At 45.3% G+C, this 22,539-nt stretch overlaps 10 protein-coding genes and 1 non-coding gene across 11 annotated transcripts, besides 7 other annotated features; 7 read left to right on the forward strand and 4 right to left on the reverse strand.

Annotated features, from left to right (window-relative positions):
- Positions 1-292: 292 nt before the first annotated feature.
- Positions 293-385, forward strand: TSTA_059470. Its single transcript has one exon. It is a non-coding gene; the product is annotated as a tRNA-Cys (tRNA).
- An 899-nt stretch (positions 386-1,284) lies between these two features.
- Positions 1,285-2,952, forward strand: TSTA_059480 (uncharacterized protein; the record flags this gene model as incomplete). Its single annotated transcript, XM_002487527.1, has 4 exons — positions 1,285-1,444; positions 1,534-1,751; positions 1,802-2,200; positions 2,572-2,952. The coding sequence occupies 4 exons, from the start codon at positions 1,285-1,287 to the stop codon at positions 2,950-2,952; spliced, it is 1,158 nt and encodes a 385-aa protein (XP_002487572.1).
- Positions 1,330-1,470: a mobile genetic element.
- Positions 1,470-1,778: a mobile genetic element.
- Positions 1,766-2,386: a mobile genetic element.
- Positions 2,307-2,585: a mobile genetic element.
- Positions 2,467-2,826: a mobile genetic element.
- A 1,030-nt stretch (positions 2,953-3,982) lies between the features above and the next one.
- Positions 3,983-4,295, forward strand: TSTA_059490 (uncharacterized protein; the record flags this gene model as incomplete). Its single annotated transcript, XM_002487528.1, has 2 exons — positions 3,983-4,181; positions 4,261-4,295. 2 exons carry the CDS (start codon positions 3,983-3,985, stop codon positions 4,293-4,295), a joined length of 234 nt encoding a protein of 77 aa, XP_002487573.1.
- A 264-nt stretch (positions 4,296-4,559) lies between these two features.
- On the reverse strand, positions 4,560-4,888 carry TSTA_059500 (uncharacterized protein; the record flags this gene model as incomplete). Its single annotated transcript, XM_002487529.1, has 2 exons — positions 4,560-4,711; positions 4,828-4,888. 2 exons carry the CDS (start codon positions 4,886-4,888, stop codon positions 4,560-4,562), a joined length of 213 nt encoding a protein of 70 aa, XP_002487574.1.
- Positions 4,889-6,188: 1,300 nt separating this feature from the next.
- TSTA_059510 (actin cytoskeleton organization protein App1, putative) lies at positions 6,189-8,702 on the forward strand (the record flags this gene model as incomplete). Its single annotated transcript, XM_002487530.1, has 2 exons — positions 6,189-6,651; positions 6,709-8,702. The coding sequence occupies 2 exons, from the start codon at positions 6,189-6,191 to the stop codon at positions 8,607-8,609; spliced, it is 2,364 nt and encodes a 787-aa protein (XP_002487575.1). The 3' UTR covers positions 8,610-8,702.
- Positions 8,703-9,930: 1,228 nt separating this feature from the next.
- On the reverse strand, positions 9,931-10,672 carry TSTA_059520 (uncharacterized protein; the record flags this gene model as incomplete). The annotated part of the gene is made up of 2 exons (XM_002487531.1): positions 9,931-10,026; positions 10,073-10,672. 2 exons carry the CDS (start codon positions 10,670-10,672, stop codon positions 9,931-9,933), a joined length of 696 nt encoding a protein of 231 aa, XP_002487576.1.
- Positions 10,074-10,115: a microsatellite.
- Positions 10,673-11,457: 785 nt separating the features above from the next.
- TSTA_059530 (uncharacterized protein) lies at positions 11,458-12,625 on the reverse strand. The gene is made up of 2 exons (XM_002487532.1): positions 12,007-12,625; positions 11,458-11,953 (listed from the first exon to the last, which is right to left on the reverse strand). The coding sequence occupies exons 1-2, from the start codon at positions 12,495-12,497 to the stop codon at positions 11,701-11,703; spliced, it is 744 nt and encodes a 247-aa protein (XP_002487577.1). The 5' UTR covers positions 12,498-12,625; the 3' UTR covers positions 11,458-11,700.
- Positions 12,626-13,604: 979 nt separating this feature from the next.
- On the forward strand, positions 13,605-15,423 carry TSTA_059540 (xylosidase/arabinosidase, putative; the record flags this gene model as incomplete). Its single annotated transcript, XM_002487533.1, has 2 exons — positions 13,605-13,764; positions 13,819-15,423. 2 exons carry the CDS (start codon positions 13,605-13,607, stop codon positions 15,249-15,251), a joined length of 1,593 nt encoding a protein of 530 aa, XP_002487578.1. The 3' UTR covers positions 15,252-15,423.
- A 1,126-nt stretch (positions 15,424-16,549) lies between these two features.
- TSTA_059550 (hexose transporter, putative) lies at positions 16,550-18,403 on the forward strand (the record flags this gene model as incomplete). The annotated part of the gene is made up of 6 exons (XM_002487534.1): positions 16,550-16,722; positions 16,781-17,186; positions 17,247-17,884; positions 17,942-18,013; positions 18,072-18,123; positions 18,182-18,403. 6 exons carry the CDS (start codon positions 16,550-16,552, stop codon positions 18,401-18,403), a joined length of 1,563 nt encoding a protein of 520 aa, XP_002487579.1.
- A 363-nt stretch (positions 18,404-18,766) lies between these two features.
- On the forward strand, positions 18,767-20,891 carry TSTA_059560 (flavin-binding monooxygenase-like protein). Its single transcript, XM_002487535.1, has 2 exons — positions 18,767-18,987; positions 19,044-20,891. Exons 1-2 carry the CDS (start codon positions 18,933-18,935, stop codon positions 20,810-20,812), a joined length of 1,824 nt encoding a protein of 607 aa, XP_002487580.1. The 5' UTR covers positions 18,767-18,932; the 3' UTR covers positions 20,813-20,891.
- A 23-nt stretch (positions 20,892-20,914) lies between these two features.
- On the reverse strand, positions 20,915-22,392 carry TSTA_059570 (plasma membrane SNARE protein (Sec9), putative; the record flags this gene model as incomplete). Its single annotated transcript, XM_002487536.1, has 2 exons — positions 20,915-21,122; positions 21,175-22,392. The coding sequence occupies 2 exons, from the start codon at positions 22,390-22,392 to the stop codon at positions 21,063-21,065; spliced, it is 1,278 nt and encodes a 425-aa protein (XP_002487581.1). The 3' UTR covers positions 20,915-21,062.
- Positions 22,393-22,419: 27 nt separating this feature from the next.
- Positions 22,420-22,444: a microsatellite.
- The last annotated feature ends 95 nt before the right edge of the window (positions 22,445-22,539 follow it).

A 22,539-nucleotide genomic window follows, 5' to 3' on the forward strand; every position in this document is an offset into this window, starting at 1 on the left:
GAGAGTGATATTGAGAAGTCTAACTAACTATCTGAGATCCGTGGCGTGCGAGGTTATGTCCTTGCTACGATCACGCTAGGCCCAATGCGGTACCGACGTCTACCTGTATGGCGGTGGTCCCGTGAGAAGGTCTATTAAACGCCAACCAGAGCGCCGGAGGCCAGAGGCCCCCTACTAATCACTGCGAAATCAGTCACATGACAGCAGGGCTTGTACGCAGCAGGTATTTTTTTCCTTGATTGGAGTCTTAATAAGCCTTCATAGTTCCTGCTCAAATATCAGCATCCAACTCGGGGGTGTAACTCAGTGGTAGAGTGTGAGATTGCAGTAGAGATTCGTCTTGAGAAATATCTTACAGTCACCGGTTCGATCCCGGTCGCTCCCTTCTTTTTCTTACCTTCTTTTTTTTTCTTCCTTACCTAAGACACCACATTTTATTTTCTAGCTGACTTTTATTGTATATTTATTATCATCTATCATTTTCATCATTCGTGTTTCTAAACAAACCAGGTACCAGGTTTTCTTACTGTTCTTCTTTCTAACCTTCTCTTCGATGGACTTGATACCGTATGAAAATAAACAAATGTTTATCTATGTGGGTGCATTTGCACTAGTACTAGTACGATAAGTTTCCTAACACGGAATATGGGTTCAATTGAGTAGTCTAATTTGTCTCTGTTCTCAAGATATCTGACATCGACGCGGTAAGGATTCCTTGTGTAGCCTTCATCACGTGATATCAGCTATCTATTGGAATCTTTTGGTACTAGTCCGAACGGGGTTAGGCTCTGATAGGAGCGTACAATTTGGGTGAGGAATAATTGACTCTGATTTGCACACACTCTAAAATCCCCTCTAGATACACATCCTGATCCTCTTTATATACAAAACGTAGTGGCGAAATATCACGGATTTACGGAATAAATAACAATCCTGACTCCAAAATGTAGTCTGCTTTTTGGCGCTCTTGTTCTCGCGGATATGTTGCTTTTCCGAGGATTCAAAGATTAGTAAGTACATCCGGATTGGGATTAGCGTATCAAATATCCAACACTATCCGGATCTAGGCTTCACCCTCGCATCCAACAATCTATCCTCTTATCCTTTTCTCATTCTGCTTACACCTAGATCAAGCACGTGGCAGTTGCGGCCTACGAGTTCTTATTCAGAAGTTCTTACAAAAAGCAGGATTTCCTTAGTTAACTAACGTAATCGGTAAGTGAAGGGGCATTTTTTTCCCGAACGCATACACAATCTTGATTCTATATTATTTAACGCGTCAATATGCCATCAATTCGCAATAAAAACAAAAAAGACTTAGCTGAGCAAGAGGGCCGAATCCTATTAGCTATTTCCGATTTACAAAATGACCGAATCTTGCGCGTGGCTCAAGCTGCAAGGATTTATAAGATACCCCGGACCACTCTACAAAAGAGATTAAACGGTACTCAACAAAGATCTCAAATACGCGCAACAATCATAAATTGGCACAATTTGAGGAGGGATCACTTGTCAAATGGATACTCGATCTAGATAAACGTGGATTACCCCCTCGGCGCTCTCTTGTACGAGAGATGGCTAATTATCTTCTCTCGCAACACGGAAATCAACAGGTTGGAGAAAAATGGGTTTATAATCTTGTCAAACGTCGTCCAGAGATTGAATCAAAATTCTCACGGAAATACAACTATGAACGTGCTAAATGCGAAGATCCGAAGATAATCCAAGAATATTTTGTTCGCATACGAGAGGTTATATTGGAATATGGAATCCTGCCAGGGATATCTATAATTTTGATGAGACTGGCTTTGCTATGGGACTTTGTGCAACTGCCAAGGTTATTACTGGAAGTGATCGATATGCTCGGCCAAAGCTATTACAGCCTGGTGATCGAGAATGGGTAACTGCAATTGAGGCAGTTAACTCAACAGGATGGGCTTTACCTTCATATATTATCTTTAAGGCAAAGAAATATATGCGATTAGGCTGGTTTGAGGATCTTCCAGCTAACTGGATAATCAATATCAGTGACAATGGATGGATAACAGATAAGATTGGGTTAGAATGGCTTAAACTCCATTTTATTCCTCTTACCAATGACCGTACATTGGGAAAATATCGGATGTTGATTCTTGATGGTCATGGAAGCCATTTAACTGCCGAATTTGACCGTACATGCACTGAGAATAATATTATTCCAGTGTGTATGCCTCCTCATTCCTCACATCTTTTACAGCCTCTTGATGTTGGTTGTTTTGCTGTTTTAAAGCGACATTATGGACAGCTTGTTGAGCAGCGAATGAGGCTTGGATTCAATCACATTGAAAAAAATCGACTTTCTCACTGCATTTCCAGCAGCTCGTACGATGGCATATAAAGCTCAAACTGTTCGGAATAGCTTTGCAGCAACTGGATTAGTACCTTTCAATCCAGATCGAGTCTATCAACAGCTTACTGTTCGATTGAAGACTCCAACACCCCCCTCCAAGTCGATCAAGTGATACACAATCATCCTGCTTACAAACCCCTCAAAATCCACGTCAATTCAAGCGCCAAATGACTACAATTAAGAAGCGAATAAGCCGGCATACGAGAAGTTCATCTGAGGCTATTGATGAAGTGTTTACACGGGCGTCAAAGGCTTATGAGATGAGTATTAATAAGCTTACAATTGCACAGAAGGAACTCCATGATCTACGGGCTGCACATGAGAAGGAGAAGCAAAAACGTCAAAAATCTAAAAAGCAAATATCTCTAGAGCAAGGAATTATTAGAGAGGAAGCTCAGGCACTTGTACAAGGTCAGATTGAGGCCTCTCAAGCTGTCACTACTGCTCCGGCCGAGCCTGAGCTCCCAGTCTCTCATCCACCTGTACGACGTCAATTTCGCTGCAGTGGTTGCGGTATTGAAGGACATAAAATAACCGGATGTCCTAATCGTACTAGGAGTTAATTCTTTTGTATATAATTTGTATGTGGTTAGAAATTGAGATTTGAAATCAATATAGAGCGCGTTTTCGGGAAAAATGGCCAACTCGCTTGTGTGGCCAACTCGCTTGTGGATGACGTTACTTAATCCCATGATTTATGTAAAAAGAAAAGTCCGTTGCGACAGAAACAATCCGGATGTTTAAGATGTACTATGTAGAAGATCTGGTTACAAGTGCACTTATCTCTCTGAAAGCAGCAACGCTACCAAATTCACCATGGCATTACAAGAACTCAATGATCATCTGAGTCAGTTAGCGCTTGCCAATTCTTCACCCCACAGACAAATTCTGATAACCAAACAGCACAAGCGGAGACAATGCTCCAGAAGTCAGCAAGAAACAACCCTCGGCGTGATTCTCCTCAAGCTCAGGTACCACAAAACAAGCACAGAATTCATAGCCTCCCTACCAGATAGCATCGAGTTCTCGGAAGTCAACTAGGAAGGCCTGATTTACTCGTGGTAGTGATGAGGCAAGCATGTCTAATTTGACTCGAAGATATACATCCATACTTCCAGGGAGAAAATGGCCGCATGCGACTTTGACGCAGTTTTACATCACTTGGAAGATGGTATACAAATGCCTGAAGTGAACAACAACGGACTCCCCCCAAATAGGAGCTGACCGCGGCTGATCAACTCCAAGTATCCTGGGATCACAGCTGGGGCCAACTATCGACTTAACTAATCATTCCTCGGGTTCGGCTTGCACACGGAACCCAAATTGCATGGAGACTATCATAGCGACGATCTGTGAGTTTCTATCGGGATTCCCTGCCTGTTTCTGCTGCTGACGAGGCGCTTTTTCTTCTCTGCCGAAAGTTTAAAGAAGTACTTCTGCGTTACTCAGAAACATTTACCATTGGTCAATCGAAATAAGCTTATGCAGTATACAGTGCTTTCGAATTCGAGTCAGGCACAAGCGTTGAAATACGCAATCTGCATGGCAGGTGCCCATCTCGACGGAGATTCACACCGTAAAAAGCAATTCAACATGGCGGCACGCCACCATTTGGAGCAGGCCGAACTGGAAGTTCAAGGCTCAACCTTTTGGTCTCTAGAAGCAGCGCAGGCCATGTTGCGTTTCCATCATTGGGCACCCTTCTTGCTGAGTCCAGTGCTATCTAAGGCGGCAATGAAAAGCGGTGTCGAACTGACCGAAACTATCCGTAATGCTTTGAGAAATGGGGGCCGTCAGTTCCGTACAGTTCCGTACAGTTCGGACTGATAGTTAGTAAGTGTTCAAACCCAACAATTCAATGGTCTCTTTAGAAGGCGGAAAGAACTTCGCCGACTTGCCGCAGTAAGGGGCAAGGCCCCGAGCTGTCCAACCACAAATTTTTAGCTTGCTCCAGTTATTCAGATCGCGCGGACAGGGTTACAGCATTGCCGTAGCATTGGTAGCAGAAGGACCGCCTAGGAGACATCCTCTGGGCTGTGGTAGGTGACAACTAACTAAGGAGTCCTGTGGGGTGGTCCAGAAGTCCCGGTCATAGACGGGATTACCCCGTTTTGCAATCAAGAGTCCCGGTGTATCGACTAATGGATCCCCGCGGCAGTCTTAACCAGCTTCAATTACAAGAATCTTTCTTCGTTCCGTCTTCGCTTAATCGAGCGCCAGCGACCAAGCCAGCGGTTCCGCCTCCAACAATGATTGCGTCGTACTTAGAACTTATAATAGGATCTGCTTCTCGGATGTGCAACTGAGAGGTATAGGCATAATCTTTACATAAAGTTGATCACGGTCGCCATTTATTCTGTCTCTTTTTATGGAACTAGTAAATGTAGAAGATACGACTAGGCGGCCGAAAGGTCAGCCGAACCAACCGAAGCGCTTACCGTAAGCCTTACGGTACTCATCGCTATGTGCACACGGGTCTCTCGATGTGGTCATGAGCATGTTTGCTTCTTTAAGCAATTCTTTCCACATTCTTTGTTGGGCATGACGTTTGACAGCGGTTAACGATGCCATTCGGGCAGCAGTAGATAACCCTGCAGAAGAACAAATACAAAATGCCTCCGATTATTGTATTTCCTCGGGGGTGACAACTGCGACTCGAAATGGGATTGTGCGCAGGTATCCAAATATTTAGACTACACCTGATTGTTATAGACCAATATAAATAAGTAAAAGTCCTTAATGTCGCATTCAAGTCAGGTCGAAGGCACAGCGCACACATATCACTGAGTTGGTTTGATCATGACGTACGCCAAATCGCCCCCTTATAATACGCCGTATAGGGTTGTCGGTGCTACTTTAGTGGTTCCAATGCAACTATAGGCGTGTTCCCTCAGCTGTTGGTAGAGAAGTATCGACGCCATCCAATGTGCTAGATTAGGACTCCTCTGTTTTCCCAGAGCGAACAAGTGGATGATACTTACGGATAGGATAGTAGAAATCTCTTCATGTATTCAAAATGTCTGACTATCATTTGAGTTTCTTTTAATAGATCGTAAAGAACTAGATACATATGCAAATAATTGCGCTGTAACGAATTTTCCTTTTTGGGCAGGGACACGCTTTTAGGGCTACGATTTATTTTATGCCTTAGGCATCAGTTTCCGGACCCACCGATAGTTAGCGCCAGACGTCACACCGTCAACACTCGACATTAAACCGACAACTTCTATCAGACATTTGATTGTTGTACAATATAGCACCGCGATACGGTGGTATATATCGAAAACTAGCGACTGCTATCTGCGAATCAAGAATCCTGGCGTACAAAACCCCATTCCTCGGCCGTTGGCGAAGAATTGCCTCGATCTTCCCACAAAGCTTGATAACCCCACGGTCAGCCCTCTCTCCATTCTCGACCAGTCACCCTCGTTCCTGGCGCAGTTATAGAGGAAACAGCAACTCCATATCACGCTTACTTCGGGCCTTATTCTTTCCTCGCACCCGTCATCGAATCCGGGCTAATCTCTGGACATTTCGACACGAAACACTTGCGCATTTTCGTCATCGAGCTCAAGCACGTCTCTACCGGGCTATTGTCAAGAGACAGGAGAGATTGCGGCAGAGGGGTAGTAGAGGACCCAGTGGTCGTGGCGTTGGTGGTAGAAATATCTGGGTGCTTTTGCCGGCACTGAATTGGAAAAGAAGAGCAGGTCTTCTTCCTCCGCCAGGGCGCGGCTTGACGTCGCGTACTGTGAGCCGGACGCTCAAGCATGTGGAAAAGACCAGTTCGTGGAAAATAATGTCACGATTTGGCGGTTATGGATCGGAGGGTTGGGGTAGCGATGACTCTGGTCGTGAGACTGGGTCTCGGAGACAAAAAGTGATGGGTTATTTGAAAGCTGCTAATGAGATTCGTCAAACATATCAGAGTCAATTATCCCAGAAATGGCAGGAAGCCTATAATGATAGAGGGGTGGATGCTCCAGGCGCGTTCCCGGATTATGATATTACATCTTCTGGAAAGGAAGAGATGCTGCTTTTTCCCAGTTATGCCAGAAGACACGTGAAACGGAACAACACGAATGGAAGTAATGCACAGTCTCGATTATTGCCTGGTACTAATGAGCGGATTGAGCAATCGAGCGATACTGGTGATGAGGACTTTTGGAGGGAAGAGTGGGAAAAATACGAAGACAATAATGCGATTGTGGATGTTGATGTGCGAGGATGGCTATATACCCCTCAAAATGGTCCTATGAACCGTAAGCAACGGCTTATGGTTGCGCTTGCTAGGAAATTGAGTGACATTCCAACTCCAGCGCTGCCCATTAATCATCCTGTCCAGCGACATGCTGCAAAGAGAGAAGAAGAAGATGCCAACCGAGAGGCGCAGTACCTTATAGACAAAGGTGAACAAGATGCGGACGTGGTATGGAGAAGCAACCATGCAGAGAGGGACCCTGATTTACCTAAACGTGTCACCCGTTCGTCGACCACTACATTATCACCTGATAAGAACGATGTCACTGTTTTGAACACAAATCTTATGAACAGGCTGAAGCCATTCATGCACAACCCATCTGTCGATACTCCCGTAACGCTGTTCTTTTACAACGATCAGCAAAGCCAATCGAGGACTACACTGACCAATGAATCGGGGCATTTTAATGTCAGAGCTGCTCTAGATTTTATTCCTACACATGTTCGAGTACTAGCTTCTGATCATCTCTCTGTCACAGAAAAAGTGAAGATGATCAAGCCGACTGGTGTCAGCTTAATCAGCGATATCGACGACACAATTAAACATTCCGCGATTGCGAGTGGGGCGAAGGAGGTGTTTTGGAATACTTTTGTGCGAGATTTCAACGATCTCACAATTGAAGGGGTCAGGGAATGGTATGGTAAACTGCACGATATGGGTGTGTCGATTCATTATGTGTCCAATTCTCCGTGGCAACTTTATCCACAGTTGAAACTATTCTTTGAGATGGCTGGTTTACCGAATGGCTCTTTCCACCTGAAACAGTACAGCGGCATGCTACAAGGAATATTTGAACCGACGGCAGAACGCAAGAGAATGTCTCTAGAGAAAATCGTGGGAGACTTCCCAGAACGCAAGTTCATTCTTGTTGGTGATAGTGGCGAGGCAGATCTTGAGGTATATACGGAATTGGTTCAACAAAATCCAGGAAGGGTTCTCGGGGTCTTCATTCGTGACGTTACGACCACAGAGAAGAAAGAATTCTTCGACCATTCGTTCGCTTCCCAGCGACGATCTGGTTATTCGACTCCAGCCTCTTCATTTTCTATTCGAGATTCGTCCGATCTCGTTGAAAATAGGCCGCCATTGCCGCCTAGGAAACCATCATCTCCACAAACCATTGACAACGGTGATCTGATGAATTTCGAGGATGACTCTTCCGGTGATGATGCGGCAGATGTAACAGATAAACCTGCTGCAAAGGAGTCTCCCATCAAGCCTTCGAAACCGGCAGGGCTACGAACAGTAGTCACAACGCCTGTACAGAAAATGGAAAAGCCTGCAGATGCTATACGACGAAAACCTGCTCCACCTCTTCCCAGCAAACCGTCAAGTCTATCCACTTCAACCGAAGCAGAGAAGAAGCCACCTCCACTCCCTCAACGCAGGCCAACAAATGGATCATATACTGAGGCGGTGAAAAATATAGCGATGGATGTATATAATAATTTACCCTCTACCAAGGACACACTCGATTCTTTGAGTCATTTATCTCTCAAGCACGACCCCTCTCAATCAGAAACGATGGAATCTACTTCAAAACGTGGTACCCCACCCCCTGTTCCTCCAGCACGTCGAGGTACAGCAGTCACATCAACCTCCGCAGAACGGAAATCCATAACCAACACCCCTCCTCCACCTCCACCAACTCGAAATATATCTCGCCAAAGCACATTCCCGACTTCAGCAGTCTCTACAACGAGACAAACCGCCGCAACCAACGCCATGAATTCATCCGCATATTATGAATACCCGGAACCAGCAGCGCCAATCTTAAACAAGCGTGAGGAACTATGGAGACGTCGCTGGGAACGCGCACAACAGATTCTATCTGATCAGGGTGTTGTACTGGGTAGTTGGAGGGTTGGATGTGATGTCCAGGATGTCACGGTTTGGCTTGTAGAGAACGCTATGAAGAAGGAAAAAGAGAAGGATGATAATAAGAGGGAAATGACGTAACAAGGACTGTGAATAACCACCTCTTGTATGTATTACGCTCTGGGTTTGTTTTTATAGATTTGTATATAAGAATCTTTGCGTTTTGTACTTGATATCATTCTGATTTCAGACATTTACTTCGTGTTATCTCTTTCATATCTACAACCCCACGCTTAATAGATACACACCTAGGGACTATATGTTCGTATAAAGGATTTATATATGTTCATAGATTGATAGATCTATCGAAGACAAGCAATGGGAAATCGATCAGCTTTTCCGATTCGTCTCGAAAGGAGACATACGAGTGACTGATCACGCCCATCGCTTGAGTATCTACCTAGGAATCCATGGGTTCTTTTGGCTTTCTCCTCCAGTCACCTCATGCTCTATCCTTCCCATCAGCCCCCTGGGTGTATCTCGTCGATCAGACTCCATTCCTTGTAGTGCCTTATCGTCGCGTCCACAACACCCTCCGTTTTTCTCCTGTGCTCAACTATACCAACTCCATTTTTCTTTACTTATGCGGTAATTTGTGCTCCAAATTCCCTTCCTTCTTCAGATCGACGATCTTAGCACCTCTGGTAGTCGGAGGCTCTGGGGATGATGGTGCAGGAAGGCTTTTAGCGGCTGTCAGGTTCTCTCTCTGAAATCTTCGGGCGGAGGCTCTAAGATGACGGGTCTGGAAGAGAAGTTTTTGCGGCTGTCAGGTTGTCTCCCCTGAACTTTTTGGGAGAGAGAGGGGTAAATCGTCCTTGACTTGACATGATACGAATCTCCTGTGTAGGTCGTGAATGGTATTCGAAGGAAGAAAAGAGTTGGTTGGTTTTCAAGTGTATGCAGTAGCTGGTTGGGTATGATGTTTCGGGTATCAGTGTAATTCCGAACGTATGAAGGAAATAAAATTTGGGAATCATGATAGTACTTTCGGGGGTATTTTATATTTGCTCTGGAATCGATACATAGTCACGATTGACTCACGTTGGTGATTGTCATTTTGCTTGATGAGTCTTTTGGGAATGGTTTATGTACTCAATCAGTGAATTTGTACAAAGATGAGTCAGAATACTATCCCCATAATCTTGATTGTACTGATTTAGAAGTCTTTAGACGAATATGATTAATTGTTCATCTGACAGCTTCGGCTAAGTGACAAAATCTAGAATGGCTGCTCGTCACATGCTCACGGTTACCCTAACAGGACGCTTCATATTGTGTCATCCATGAACAGCTTATTTCAAGGCTAATAAACAAAAAAGATATCAATCTTGATACTCCAAAAGTAAACTGATTCTTAAGAATGCTATCTTGAAAAGAGAGAACGAAAATCATTCGCTATGCATCAAAATCGCTCAAGCAGCTTCCTAAATCCCAATCCTGAGCCCAAGTCCCTACCGATAGCATCATCTTCCCCTTCCTTTCTCAGCTTTACCACCTCCTATCTTGTCTTTTGTATTATGACCCTCCCCTTCCAACTATCCCACCTCATGACTATCCTCATCATAATCATCATCATCGTAATAATCACACGCCTTCCGTCCCTCACGACGCAAACTCCGTGCTGGTGTAAGTTGCCGGCTTCGTTCACTGATAATGTCTCCTCCGAAACCTAGATCTTCTTGATTTCGGGCATTTCCAAGTTGTAGTATGTTGCTCATGTCATCGATGACTTTTTGTTCTTGGTGTACCTCCGGTTTTGGTGTGCTTGATGATGAGACGGATTGGTTTCCACGTCGATGTCGTCCTGGAGGGGGCTTGGGACGGTCAAATGGACGGTATATACTCGTCAGACTCTGGGGGTGTTGAGAGGCTTTGGGGGTCGAGGAACCTGAGTCTGAGAGCTCGTCGCCACTATCGCCATTGTCACGATCAGTGGTTGCTGGTTCGTCTGAATCGACGATATAAGCAGGTATGGTAGCTAGGGGCGCTGAATCATTATTCGGTCGTATTGGGGATGGGAGATTTTTAGCAGGCGTAAGGGTCCGGCTCCTGAAATTTTCGGGCGACAGAGAGGCGGATCTAATATCTCTAGATTTGCTAGGATCTCTGTCTTGAGAGCGTTCGTCAATAGAAGATTGTTGCATTGTGATTTGATGTATTGGTATTTGAGATCGATTTGTTTGGTTGGATCAGTTTTGATTTTGTTGGGGTGTCTTCTGAACAGAGTCAACTGAGACTTTTTTTCTTAAATAGGAAGAATGCAAACAGGTCTCCAACAGGGAAAACAGCCTGTATTTGTGTCCAGATTGGTAGGGCTTGGGACCATCCAGGTAGGTAGATAAACACCCTGAAGGACTGGTCACTCTCATTTCATGGAGATAATATGTAGGATTTCTGCTTATGAAAAGCACAATGGTCGTTTGAAGAGTTAACACAGTGAGAAAATCCTGGGAAATCCTGGATTGTTTACATCTCCCTGAAGAAAGTCGTTGGTACTGTTCACATTTCTATAGATACTGGCCTGAGGCAGCTATTGTATTATTTGGCAACTTTGATAAGAATTTGAGTTACTACTACATAAAAAAAACCAGCAGATGGTTCACTCCCTATAATATAGATAGCTACATAAGGGGGAGATGCGTGATTGGCATTATCCATAATGTTTAACTATCGAACATGGCTGTGTAGCTATAAGGAGCTTTAGTGACGGATTCCTTCTAATATGGGCTATGTCCAACCATGGTCTCTCTCAAAGCCTATGTGAACAGATCTTTTAGAGATATCTATGTATCTAGTAACGCTGTGAATCTGACTAGATTCCCTTTCATGGGCTTGAAGATGTGAGAAAGAAGATGATTACCCTGGCAGATAGGAGGTTGGAAAATTCAGCTAAGGTAGATCGCTTCAAGAACTGGGAATGACTATTGGCCTTTCAGGTCAACTGCAAACGAATTGATTTCATCGAATATTGTGTAAATATTAAGATTAATAAGTATAGTCTAACTTTATACCAACAAATAGAACAAACATCATACTCATCTCAAATTGGATTTGGGAAATATTAGCATTATCAGATCAATTTATTCATTCATTCAGCCACAACAATTCAAACCCTTCCATAGCGTACATCGCATATACGTCGGTATCTAAGATCGATCAAAATTGAGATCACTTAGAAACGAGCGGCGTTGTAGCCGCTCGTCTCTGGCTTATAGCCATTCTCAACCTCAGCTGGGGTAGGGTGGCCAGGGAGAGTGTTGTCAGCAGGGACATCAGGATTAGTAGCCTTGTTCCGACGCCAGAAACCGCGACGACGAGTAGTTCCAGAGGTGTATCCATTGACGGGAGAAGGACCAAAGCGTTTCTCACGGCGGTGGCTGCGAACCATGGGGATGGCAAGAAAGAAGGAGACGATGAAGAGGAAGCTGCCATTGTTAGTCATCTAAAACTCTCGTATGAGGGAGTACATGTAACTTACATGGAAATGATCGAGACAGCGAAAGCAGTCTTTTCGAGACGACAAGCCAAACCCAGGTTGGGCAGATAAGTCACAGTCTGACCATCTCCAAATCCGAATCCGTCCCGTCCATAACCGGAAGCATTCGAGTCGGAAGGACCACTGCCCAAGGGAGTATGCACATTTCCATGACAAGACTGAGTTCCGTCGCGAGTCATAACGGCAATAGCAACCATGGCACCGACGAAGCAGGCATCAAGAATCATGCCCACCAACCCAAAGAACATAATGCCGCCAAGACAGATGGTGAAGATTGAGCCCAGGAGTGCGTAGAGCGTGGCTGCACCAGAGAGACCTTCTACGGCTCGAATCCATTGTGCGATGGGGAGGTGATGGTTGCTGAGCACGGCGAGATAGTAGGAGAAGATGCCTAAAATGACGGCGCCGGCGAGGAATTGCAGGACGCGGATGCCATTGGCAAGGATGCGGAGGACGACACTCCCTAGGCCCATGGTGTTGATGACGGTGTCCAATGGAAAAAGAAAAAGGTAGACTAGGACCGTATAGAAAAGAAAAGATGAGGTGTCTTGAGATGATAGACTGTCCGAGACCGAAGGAGTGGTATAAGTGAGGTTGAGATGAAAATATTTATTCAGGCAACACAATAAGACCAATATTTATACAAGCCACCAGAGATCGTCGTACCTCACATCATCCACAGAACATCATTGTCTGGTCGCGCCTTCTGAGTGGCTAATAGAGTTAGGGTCCACCAGATTTATTGGATCTACAAAGATCGGACAATCCTGATTTGCCAGAACTGTAGTCAAAGCAATCATTTTATGGGTCTTCAAGCAGCAAGTGTGGCTTAGTTACCCCACCCATGATGTCACGAGTACCTCCCATATGACTCTCTGACGTTTTTTTCACTCAATTTTCACAACTTTTGCAACCTCGAATTTCCTGTTTGGGATGCCCAGGCTTGGAATTAACTTCAATTCTTTAATGTCATCTCCAGATTAATTTGGGGTCTCGCTAAAATGTGTGTTGATGATGTAAGAGGTGGTTGTGCACCGCCACTTTTGCGCTTAATGGTACTGCTGTGTTCCGTACCTCGGCTAAAGTGACAGAAGAAGGTACCAGCTCTTGTTCCTGAGAAGATTTTGTTGAGTTCTCCAATGGACAAGACGATGCTCATTCTAAGAGAACAAACCCTCAATTGACTCTAAGATGTCCATGATCGATGAAGTTTTTCAATTACGTTTCTCGAGAAAAAGCTGCCGTATTCCAAGACTTGGAAGGTCTGTTTTCTGGGACTGTTTACCTACTTAGAAATGAGACTATTCAAATGAAGGATGATACCTGGCGCTACGAGCTAGGATGAATCACTCATTATGGAATTAGGATCAAGTGATGCTTGTTAGTACCCTCACATTTTCTAGTCCCTAGCAGTTGTACCGTCCATACTTCTACTAGGCGGCAAATTATTGAAATGCATTTAGGCTATATGCATATGTGCTTCTTTGTCGTTTATCTCCAGATGGAGTCGGAATCTTTTCTTTTCACAAAATGCTGCGAGCACCGAAATCCTCAAGCACGATTATTGGGAGTTAGCAAAAATGCCGGCTGGAGGAATAAACCCCATAATCCCAGGTTTCGCTCCTGACCCTTCTGCCATCCAGGTTGGTGATACCTATTTTCTAGTCAATTCCAGTTTTCATATCTTCCCTGGCCTCCCTATATATGCTAGCAAAGATCTTGTATCATGGAGACACATTGGTAAGTACTATACGGCGTGTGTGTACGTGCTCTATGTACTTATTCCGACGTCAGGAAATGCCATCAACCGGCAAACCCAACTCAGTCTCGCTGCTAGCCGCACAAAGCTGAACCCTGAAGACGACGAAGCAGGCGACATGATGTGTGCAACTGGCGGCCTCTATGCTCCCACAATCCGGTATTACGACGGCATTTTCTACATTGTCTGCACGAACGTGATTCATGGCGCGCAAGATGGCAGCACATCGGACCAACACCAAAACTTTATTGTTTCGGCGACCGATATATGGAGCAATCAGTGGAGTGATCCTGTGTTCTTCGAGTTCGATGGAATTGACACCAGCCTTTTCTGGGATAGTGATGGTCGGGCATATATGCATGGATCCGCGGCGCCGGGACCAATGACCACTATTAAGTTATTTGAAATTGATATCAAGACGGGTCAGAAGCTTTCGGATGAGAAGATGATATGGGATGGCACTGGTGGGATATGGCCTGAAGGTCCTCATATATACCATAATCATGATGGATGGTATTACTTGTTTATTTCTGAAGGAGGGACCTTTGAAAATCATATGGTTACTGTCGCGCGGTCAAAGTCTATCTGGGGACCCTACGAAGCGAATCCTGATAATCCAATTCTCACAGCTCGTGGGACAGATGAATACATTCAACACACCGGTCACAGCGATCTCTTTCAGAATGCGCAAGGCCATTGGTGGGCGGTTTGCCTTGCCGTGCGTAAAGACAAATCAAAACGCTACGTCTTGGGGAGAGAGACTTTTCTTACCCCTGTGCACTGGACGCAGGGAAGTTGGCCAGCAGTGAGCCGGGTAAAGTCCAGCTTTCCGTTGGAGCCTGGAAGGAGCATCATACCTGATAACGCCGTAGCGACCCTTAGTGCAGATCCTGGCATGGACTGGTGTTACATTCGAGACGCAGATTTGACTTCGCACAAGATCGAGGAGAATGGCAAGGAGATCACACTCACTGCGAGCGAAAGTGATTTGTGCCAGGCCGATACTAGCGATCAGGTCACGTTCATAGGCAAGCGACAACGTCGGCTGCATGGCCACTCTCAAGTTGCAGTTCAGCACGTTACGACGGGGACATTGCTCGATGCCGGGTTATGTATTTACAAAGATGAACATCGATTTGCGCGCATATTTCGTGAATTCGACTCTCCGGCTGTCATCGTGTTCGAATTGGTTAACGAAGCTAAGTTTATTCACAGGACCAAGAGGATAACCATCGATCTCGGAGGCAACGACGCCGCGCTGACATGGCTGAGACTGGAGTACTCAGAGACAACTTATAAATGCTCCTATCGACTTGAGCATAATTTTCAGTGGACTGAGTTTGCGGACTTTGATACGCTTGAAATGACCGGACATGATTTTGTGGGGCCTATTGTGGGAGTATTTGCCTTCACCAAGGAAGTGGATAGGGAAATAGATGTCATTTTTAGAGGATTCGAAGTTGAGTGAGCGGTATTAGCAGGACTCCAGTCATTCTTTCGTCTTGCTTGATCTTCTCCCGTCTCTTTGACAATGCATATATAAGTACGCAGTCGAGCTCAGTTCCCAATTGCTCTCACAAGGTTAAATGTGAGCCTAAGTTGCCTAACATTGAGAAATCTGAGTTTCGGACTTGCTGTAGTCGAAACCGCACAAGTAGCTAGACATGTACTACCCACAACAAAGAGAGTACCTAGGTATTCTTCCACGCTAGTACATATAACGCGGCATAAGAAACGAAGTATAAATGCCGAATATACGAGATGCCAATTCGCATAGCTAGTCATGATCATTGAATCTGACCAATACTAGCCGTTACCCAAAGCTTTCCTACGGACTGCGCTTTGAATCCGGATAAAAACAATCTACCTACAATACGAAGTGAAGTGCCACCCACATTATACACCTGTAACGACAGGCATAAGCTACCTAACCACTACAAGCTTTCAAACCCAGTATCTAGGAATACTCCTTCTCCGCAGTGGTCAGGTGTAACAGACCTATCAACTCTATATTAATGTGTTGGGAGACCCTGCTGCCAAATTCAGCCTATTCAAGGCAAAGCCTCATATCGTGTGATAGCCTGGCTGGCTATTTTGCTCAGTCTTATCTTGCGTTTTAAGTTTCCAAATTAATTAAGTTAGGAGAAAGAACCACTAGCGTTATAGATATGTGTGTTATATGTTATATACAGTAAAATTGGAAATGCGAAGGAGATGAGGGGATTCTCAAGCTAATGAAGCTCTTTGTTTCCCAAGAATTGGCAACTAAGCTGGTATAACCCTTTGAATGTGTGATGTCTTGTGATTCCCTACTTTTAGGCCTAGCCTCTCAGAATCGTGGGGTATAGGTGGTATTTTGTGGAGGATTTTGTGGAGTTGTGGACACTTGTACCGGTAGCTTGCCGATAGGGACATGGATATAGTTGTTGTAGTACTAGTGGGATTTCGCATTCAGGCTATTTTGTTGAAGCTATCCCTGCAACCAGCATTATAGCCTCAAGTCACCCCGCGTTTTAGCACAAGTGGTAAAGAATGTAGACCAGAGTTCAAAGGCTCACCGCAACGTGGCTCAAGCAGGGTTGTGGAGACTCTTGGAGACAGCATGCATTTATCCACGAGCATGCCAGAGATGGACCGATAAATACCCCATGGGGATCAGAAAGAATTTTATAAAACCAGCAAGGTACCATTCTTCACTGGTAGTTGGATCTTGGATCGTCGAGCGACCCAGTAAATCGTTTCTCATCTTGTAAAGACTACATAATCATGCCTTCCCAAGGCCCAGCCCAAATGAAGCCTCCTCCAGGCCATTTCTACCTAGCTGGAAGATTATTCCCACGGAAAAAGTGGTGGAGAGACAAGAATATGCGGACATTGTATTTCTTCATTGCCGTGTTGATCTTCACAAACACTGCAAATGGGTTCGATAACTCCATGATGTGAGTCGAATCCTTTGCTCGTACAATAGATATTGAACAATACTAACCTCAGGTTTAGGAATGGCCTCCAGGCAATCTCATACTGGCAAGATTACTTCAATCACCCCTCCGGTCCAACTCTAGGTCTATTCAACTGTGTAATGAGCGCCGGAGCGCTGAGTGGCTTGGTCCCCATGCCCTTCATTATGGATCGCCTTGGCCGGAAACCGTGTCTGATAATAGGAGCTTTCTTTATGATATTGGGAATCGCGCTGCAGGCGAGTGCAATCAACTTCGCCATGTTTATTGCCGCGAGATGGATCCTGGGATTTGGCGATATTTTGGTGATTTGTACGGCGCCGTTGCTAATTGCAGAAATTGCTCCAGTTCAAGATCGAGCGATTCTCGTGACGATTGCTGGTGCGAATTATCAGTCTGGCGCGTTCATTGCAGCGTGGACTACTTACGGTACACTCCAGATTCAGGCGAGTTATCCCCGTAGTCCTTTTGGGTTATGTTTCTAACATTGATGTTACAAACCACAGAGCGATTGGGCATGGAGAGCTCCCAGTCTCATTCAAGGAATCTTCACCATACTTATGATCGCCGTTGTGCCCTGGATCCCAGAAAGTCCACGCTTCTACATTGCCAAAGATCAACCGGAGAAGGCCCTAAAAATCCTAGCGCAATACCACGCCAACGGTGATGAGCAAGAAGAGGTCGTACAGCTCGAATTTACCGAAATCACCACAGCCCTCGCCATGGAAAAGAACGCCCAGAAATCTTTCTCATTCCTTGACTTCCTACGAACCCCCGGAAATCGAAAACGGTTGATCATGATTCTCTCAATTGGTCTATTCTCACAATGGTCTGGAAACGGTCTAGTCTCCTATTATCTAACCACAATCATGAACAATATCGGCATCAAGAGTCCTCAGACGCAATTGGGTATCAATGGAGGATTGACTACTTTCAGCCTCATATTGAACATTATCTTCAGCTTCTTTGTGGATAAATGGGGTCGTCGCCCGATCAATTTGATTAGCACAATCGGCATGTTGCTCACCTTTGTCATTTGGACGATACTTTCTGCTATCGATGCGAAGCAGGATAATGCTAACCCAGCGTATGGGAAGTCGATTGTCTTTATGATTTTCTTCTATAATCTTTGGTATAATCTGAAGTAAGCCTCCCGGGCGTCGTCTAGTTATTGAACGGGATTTTGAATTGACTTTTTCAGGTCCGGTCTCATTGCCAGTTATACTACGGAGATTTTGCCATATCATATGCGTGCAAAGGGGTATACTGTGATGTAAGTTCATACTTTCACTCAGGTGTCCAAGAATGGAAGCTGACTATTTCATGAATAGGGAATATGCTCTTTATGGAGCACTTTTCTTCAATCAATTCGTTAACGCTACGGTAATTCCTTCAATACGACAAAAGCCAACAAAAAAATACTAACTAACAGCAAACATAGGCACTCAACAACATCCACTGGAAGTACTACATCTTCTATTGCTGCTTTCTAGGCTTCGAATTAGTCATTGTCTACTTCTTCTACGTCGAAACTCGCTACGTACCCCTGGAAGAGATTGTAAAGTATTTCGATGGTGATGATGTTGCGGCAGTCACGAATGAGGAGTTTGAGCATGGTGGGAAGAACGCTGTGATTCATGTAGAGGAAAGTAAGGCGGCTTAGAGGAAGTAGCTGGGTGGGTTTCGGTGTTGGTTTATGACAGGTAGATGCTAGTGTGTAGTTATCTTTTATACCTAGGTAGTCTACTTGGGTACTAGAAGAGAGACCTCGAGAATGATTCTCTTATTATAGACAAAACTTCCGAAACAAAACTTTAGTCAATAGTGTCAATAACAAACCCATCCGTGAGAAAATACGGAGTATAACCCCACAGAATCTGTTCCCTGCAAGGTATAAAATGTTTCATATATAGGCACAGCCTTCAAAGTACAACCCGACTCCACCTGAGATCTTCACACACTAAATGTTTTCCTCAAATGTGGATATAGACGCACAAAACCTCGTATTCATTTCCGAGAATTTGTTGAGCGTGTCCAAGCAACAAGGCTTGAGCGCGGGACGTTAAAGGTCGAACACGTTGCACAAGGAGGTTTTCGAGTGCTCGTTTTAGTGTCGGTGCTAGACGATAAGTTACTACTTCTCCACCGGACTCGAAATTGGAGTATCACAATTTCTCTGAGTTCTGGATGCAATGGCCTCCCACGCTGAAGAGACGGAAGAACTGGACCTAGTTATTGTTGGTGGTGGTAAGAAACGCGTCACCCCTTCAATTTCAGCTTGTCACTCATGATAGACTGTCCAGGAATATCCGGCCTTTGCGCATTGAGAACAATCGTGAGCCTCGAAAAAGGCCCTCTAAAAATCGCCCTTCTCGAAAACCAATCTTCCATCGGCGGCGTATGGGCCCAGGAACGACTATATACAGACCTGAAAACGAACCATGTCCTCGGAAGCTATGAATTCAGCGACTTCCCTATGCGGCCGAAGGTACATTCTGATCTGAAACCAGGACACCATATACCCGGAAATACAGTGCACGATTATCTGGAGACATATGTGGATGAGTTCTTGTTGAGGGGGTATATCAGATTAGGGCAAAGGGTGCAGAATGTCGTAGAACACAAGACCGGCGACGATGATCAGACATCTACTTGGGAGCTTGAAATTGAAGATCTTTCAGCCGGTACAATATCTACAATTCATGCAAAAAAATTGATTGTTGCAACGGGTCAAACGTCGCAGCCCTATTTCCCAGAACGACTATTCAAGAGTCAAGACGAATTCGAGCGTCCCATATTCCATTGCGTGGATTTACACAAATACGAATCCGAACTGTTCAACAATGCAGATGGAAAGGAGAAGAAAAGGGTCACAGTATTCGGCAGTGCAAAATCAGCTTTTGATGCCGTATACACCATTGCAGAAACATACAATACACCCGTCGACATGATCATTCGTGCTTCCGGACACGGACCAATCTGGATGTGCCCGGCCCTCGTGACACCACTCAAGAAATATCTCGAAAAGCTAATGACTGTCCGGCTACTCACCTGGTTCAGTCCGTGTATATGGGGAGATGCGGACGGATATTCCGGTGTGCGCTCTTTCCTACATTCAACTTGGTTGGGGAGGAAAATCGTCGATATATTCTGGTCTGTGATTGGGAATGATGTCAAAACTCTGAACAAATATGACTCGCATCTGGAAACAGCCAAGCTGAAGCCGTGGATTGAGCCGTTGTGGGTTGCTTCGGGGTTGAGTATACTCAATTACGACAGGGATTTCTTCGATTTGGTTCGCGAGGGTAAAGTTCGCATTCATATTGCAAATGTTGAACGGTTATCAACGGGGGCTGTTCATTTGTCAACAGGCGAGTTCTTGTCTTCTGATGGCATCGTGTGCTGTACCGGATGGCGAACAACGCCAACCATAAACTTTCCCCCTGAGACGCAAAAAGAGCTCGGTTTTCCAACAGCAGAGGACCCAATACCAGTAGATATGATACAGAAAGCGGACGCACATATCTTGCAACAATTACCTCGCCTCAAGGACCAACCAGTCTTCAACACCGAATATCAGCCACTGATACAAGAAACCCCATCCCAAACCCTTTCAGCAGCTCCATCTCACCCCCTACGACTCTACCACTTCCTAATCCCCTGCACACCTCAGCTCGCTTCCTCACGCTCCATAGCGTTTCTAGGCATGGCAACGACGGCCTCTACAATGCTAATCACTCAAGTCCAAGCCCTCTGGATAGCAGCCTACTTCTACCACCCCGACTCATTGCATCTCCCTGCTCCAGACCGCACTGAGATCCAATGGTCCACTGCCCTTCATACACAGTACTGTATATGGCGCTATGGTGTGGGCGGACATGGTAATCGGCGACCCGATTTTGTGTTTGATGTTATGCCGTATGTTGACATGCTTCTTAAAGAGTTGGGGTTGAGGCAAAACAGAAAAGAGAGCAGACTCAAGGAGTGGCTGGAAGCATATGGAGTGGAGGATTATAGAGGGTTGGTGGAGGAGTTTGTGGAAAGGTTGAAGAGAGATAAGAAGGATTTATGATGCTCTGATTTCATGATAGCTGATTCGGTGGCCTAGGATATCAGAAGAAACGAGAGCTATGAATGCTTGGATTATAACCACTAGAGATCTCACCTAACATTGCATATTGAAAAAAATTGATTGCTGAAACATAGAATTTATTCATGCACCAAACGCCTATCCTCGTAGGATATGATAACTGATCAAAGTAATGCAATGTCTATACAACTCGAATGAAGCCACATGGCCTGAAATGTCCACATTTTGAAGGTTAACGAATGCGATCTAGTCTCGCCCTGTTCATAGCAATCTGATCATCCACATAGTCGCTCTATATCCGATATTAGTTGCCGCAAAATCAAGGATTGCAGGGTTGAACATACTTTTCCCATGATTCTGTCCAAATGACGATTCTGCTCCTCCAACTCCTTACCCGTTGCTTTCGCCAATCCATTCAATCGCGCAGCTGCTCCAGATAACAAGTTCAAGTTGTTATCGATCTCATCTTCCATGGCCTCATCTTCACTGTCAGCTTCAAACTGATATTTTGCGCGTTCAGCGAGATCTTTCTTTTGTGCAGGATAGTTCTTGTTGGCTTCACGTTCGATTTCTCTGAATGTGCGTTCCATACGCTGGTTGGATTGGAAAGCTTCCTGACGTGTTCCTTCGCGAGTGTTACGCTCTGCGCGATGGGTTTCGAGTAATTTCTCATCGCGCTCTCGGCGACGAGCGTTGCTGGTAAATGGGTTCGAAACATGCATCGCGAACATACTCTTGTTGAGTGTTTTAAGTTCTCTGGCCTTTTCTTCGGCTAGACGACCCTGACTGGCGGCGACATCGAGGGATTTCTCAGTGTCTAGAATACGCTCACTCTGGGCTCCAAGTCGAGCAAGGGTGTTGCGACCGGTTTCTTCAGCCTGAGCCGCGGCGCGAAGAGCATTTCGCGTAGATGAAACATCACCCTGTTTGATAAATCGGATTTCTTGTTTAACCGCATTAACTTCTTCCTCTTCTTCTTCTTCAGCAGTTAGCTGACGCTCTTGATAAACTGCCGATGAACCGCCATTCTCCTCCCCGTAACCACCGTAACCACCAGCTCCAGGCCCGCCTGTACTATATGGTGGCGGAGGTCCACCAGGCCCATTTTGTTGTACCCGGTCACGAGCACCTCCAAAGAGTGCATCTCTGTCAGCCTCGTTAGGATCTGTGCTACCCAAACCACCATAGCCACCAGGGCGCGGTCCGCCACCAGGTCTACTGCTATTGTCTGCACCACCTCCGTATCGATCAGCGCCGTAACCACCTTGGTTTCCGTATCTGTTCGGTGCATATCCGCCTTGCTGATTTCCGACAGGGCCGTCGGGGTGCTTCACATCACTGTAGCCTTGACCTGCAGGACCGGTACCACCAGGAGCAGGAGCAACGCCCGCGTTGATCTTGGCTCGTGTATATGGATCGATAGGAATATTTTGTGCGTAGGGATTGCTTCCTTGCGCTTGTGGATTGGGGCTTTTGTCGCGCGAACGAGATCCGAAGAGGGCTCGGCGGTTGGAGTCGTCGTCGCCGTCGTCCTTGGACTTTTTGAAACCGAACTTTTTCATGCTGAGTTCACGCAGGAAGTGAAAATTAAAAAAACAAAAAAAAAAAAAAAAAGATTATATGAGAGCTGGAGCAACGTGATTGTAGAACAGACTGAGAAATAAAGAAGGGGGTATCTTTAGAAGTGAGTAAAGGAGAGTTGAAGGAAG

This window comes from Talaromyces stipitatus, genomic scaffold (assembly GCF_000003125.1).
Source record: "Talaromyces stipitatus ATCC 10500 scf_1105507295487 genomic scaffold, whole genome shotgun sequence".
Lineage (NCBI taxonomy): Eukaryota > Fungi > Ascomycota > Eurotiomycetes > Eurotiales > Trichocomaceae > Talaromyces > Talaromyces stipitatus.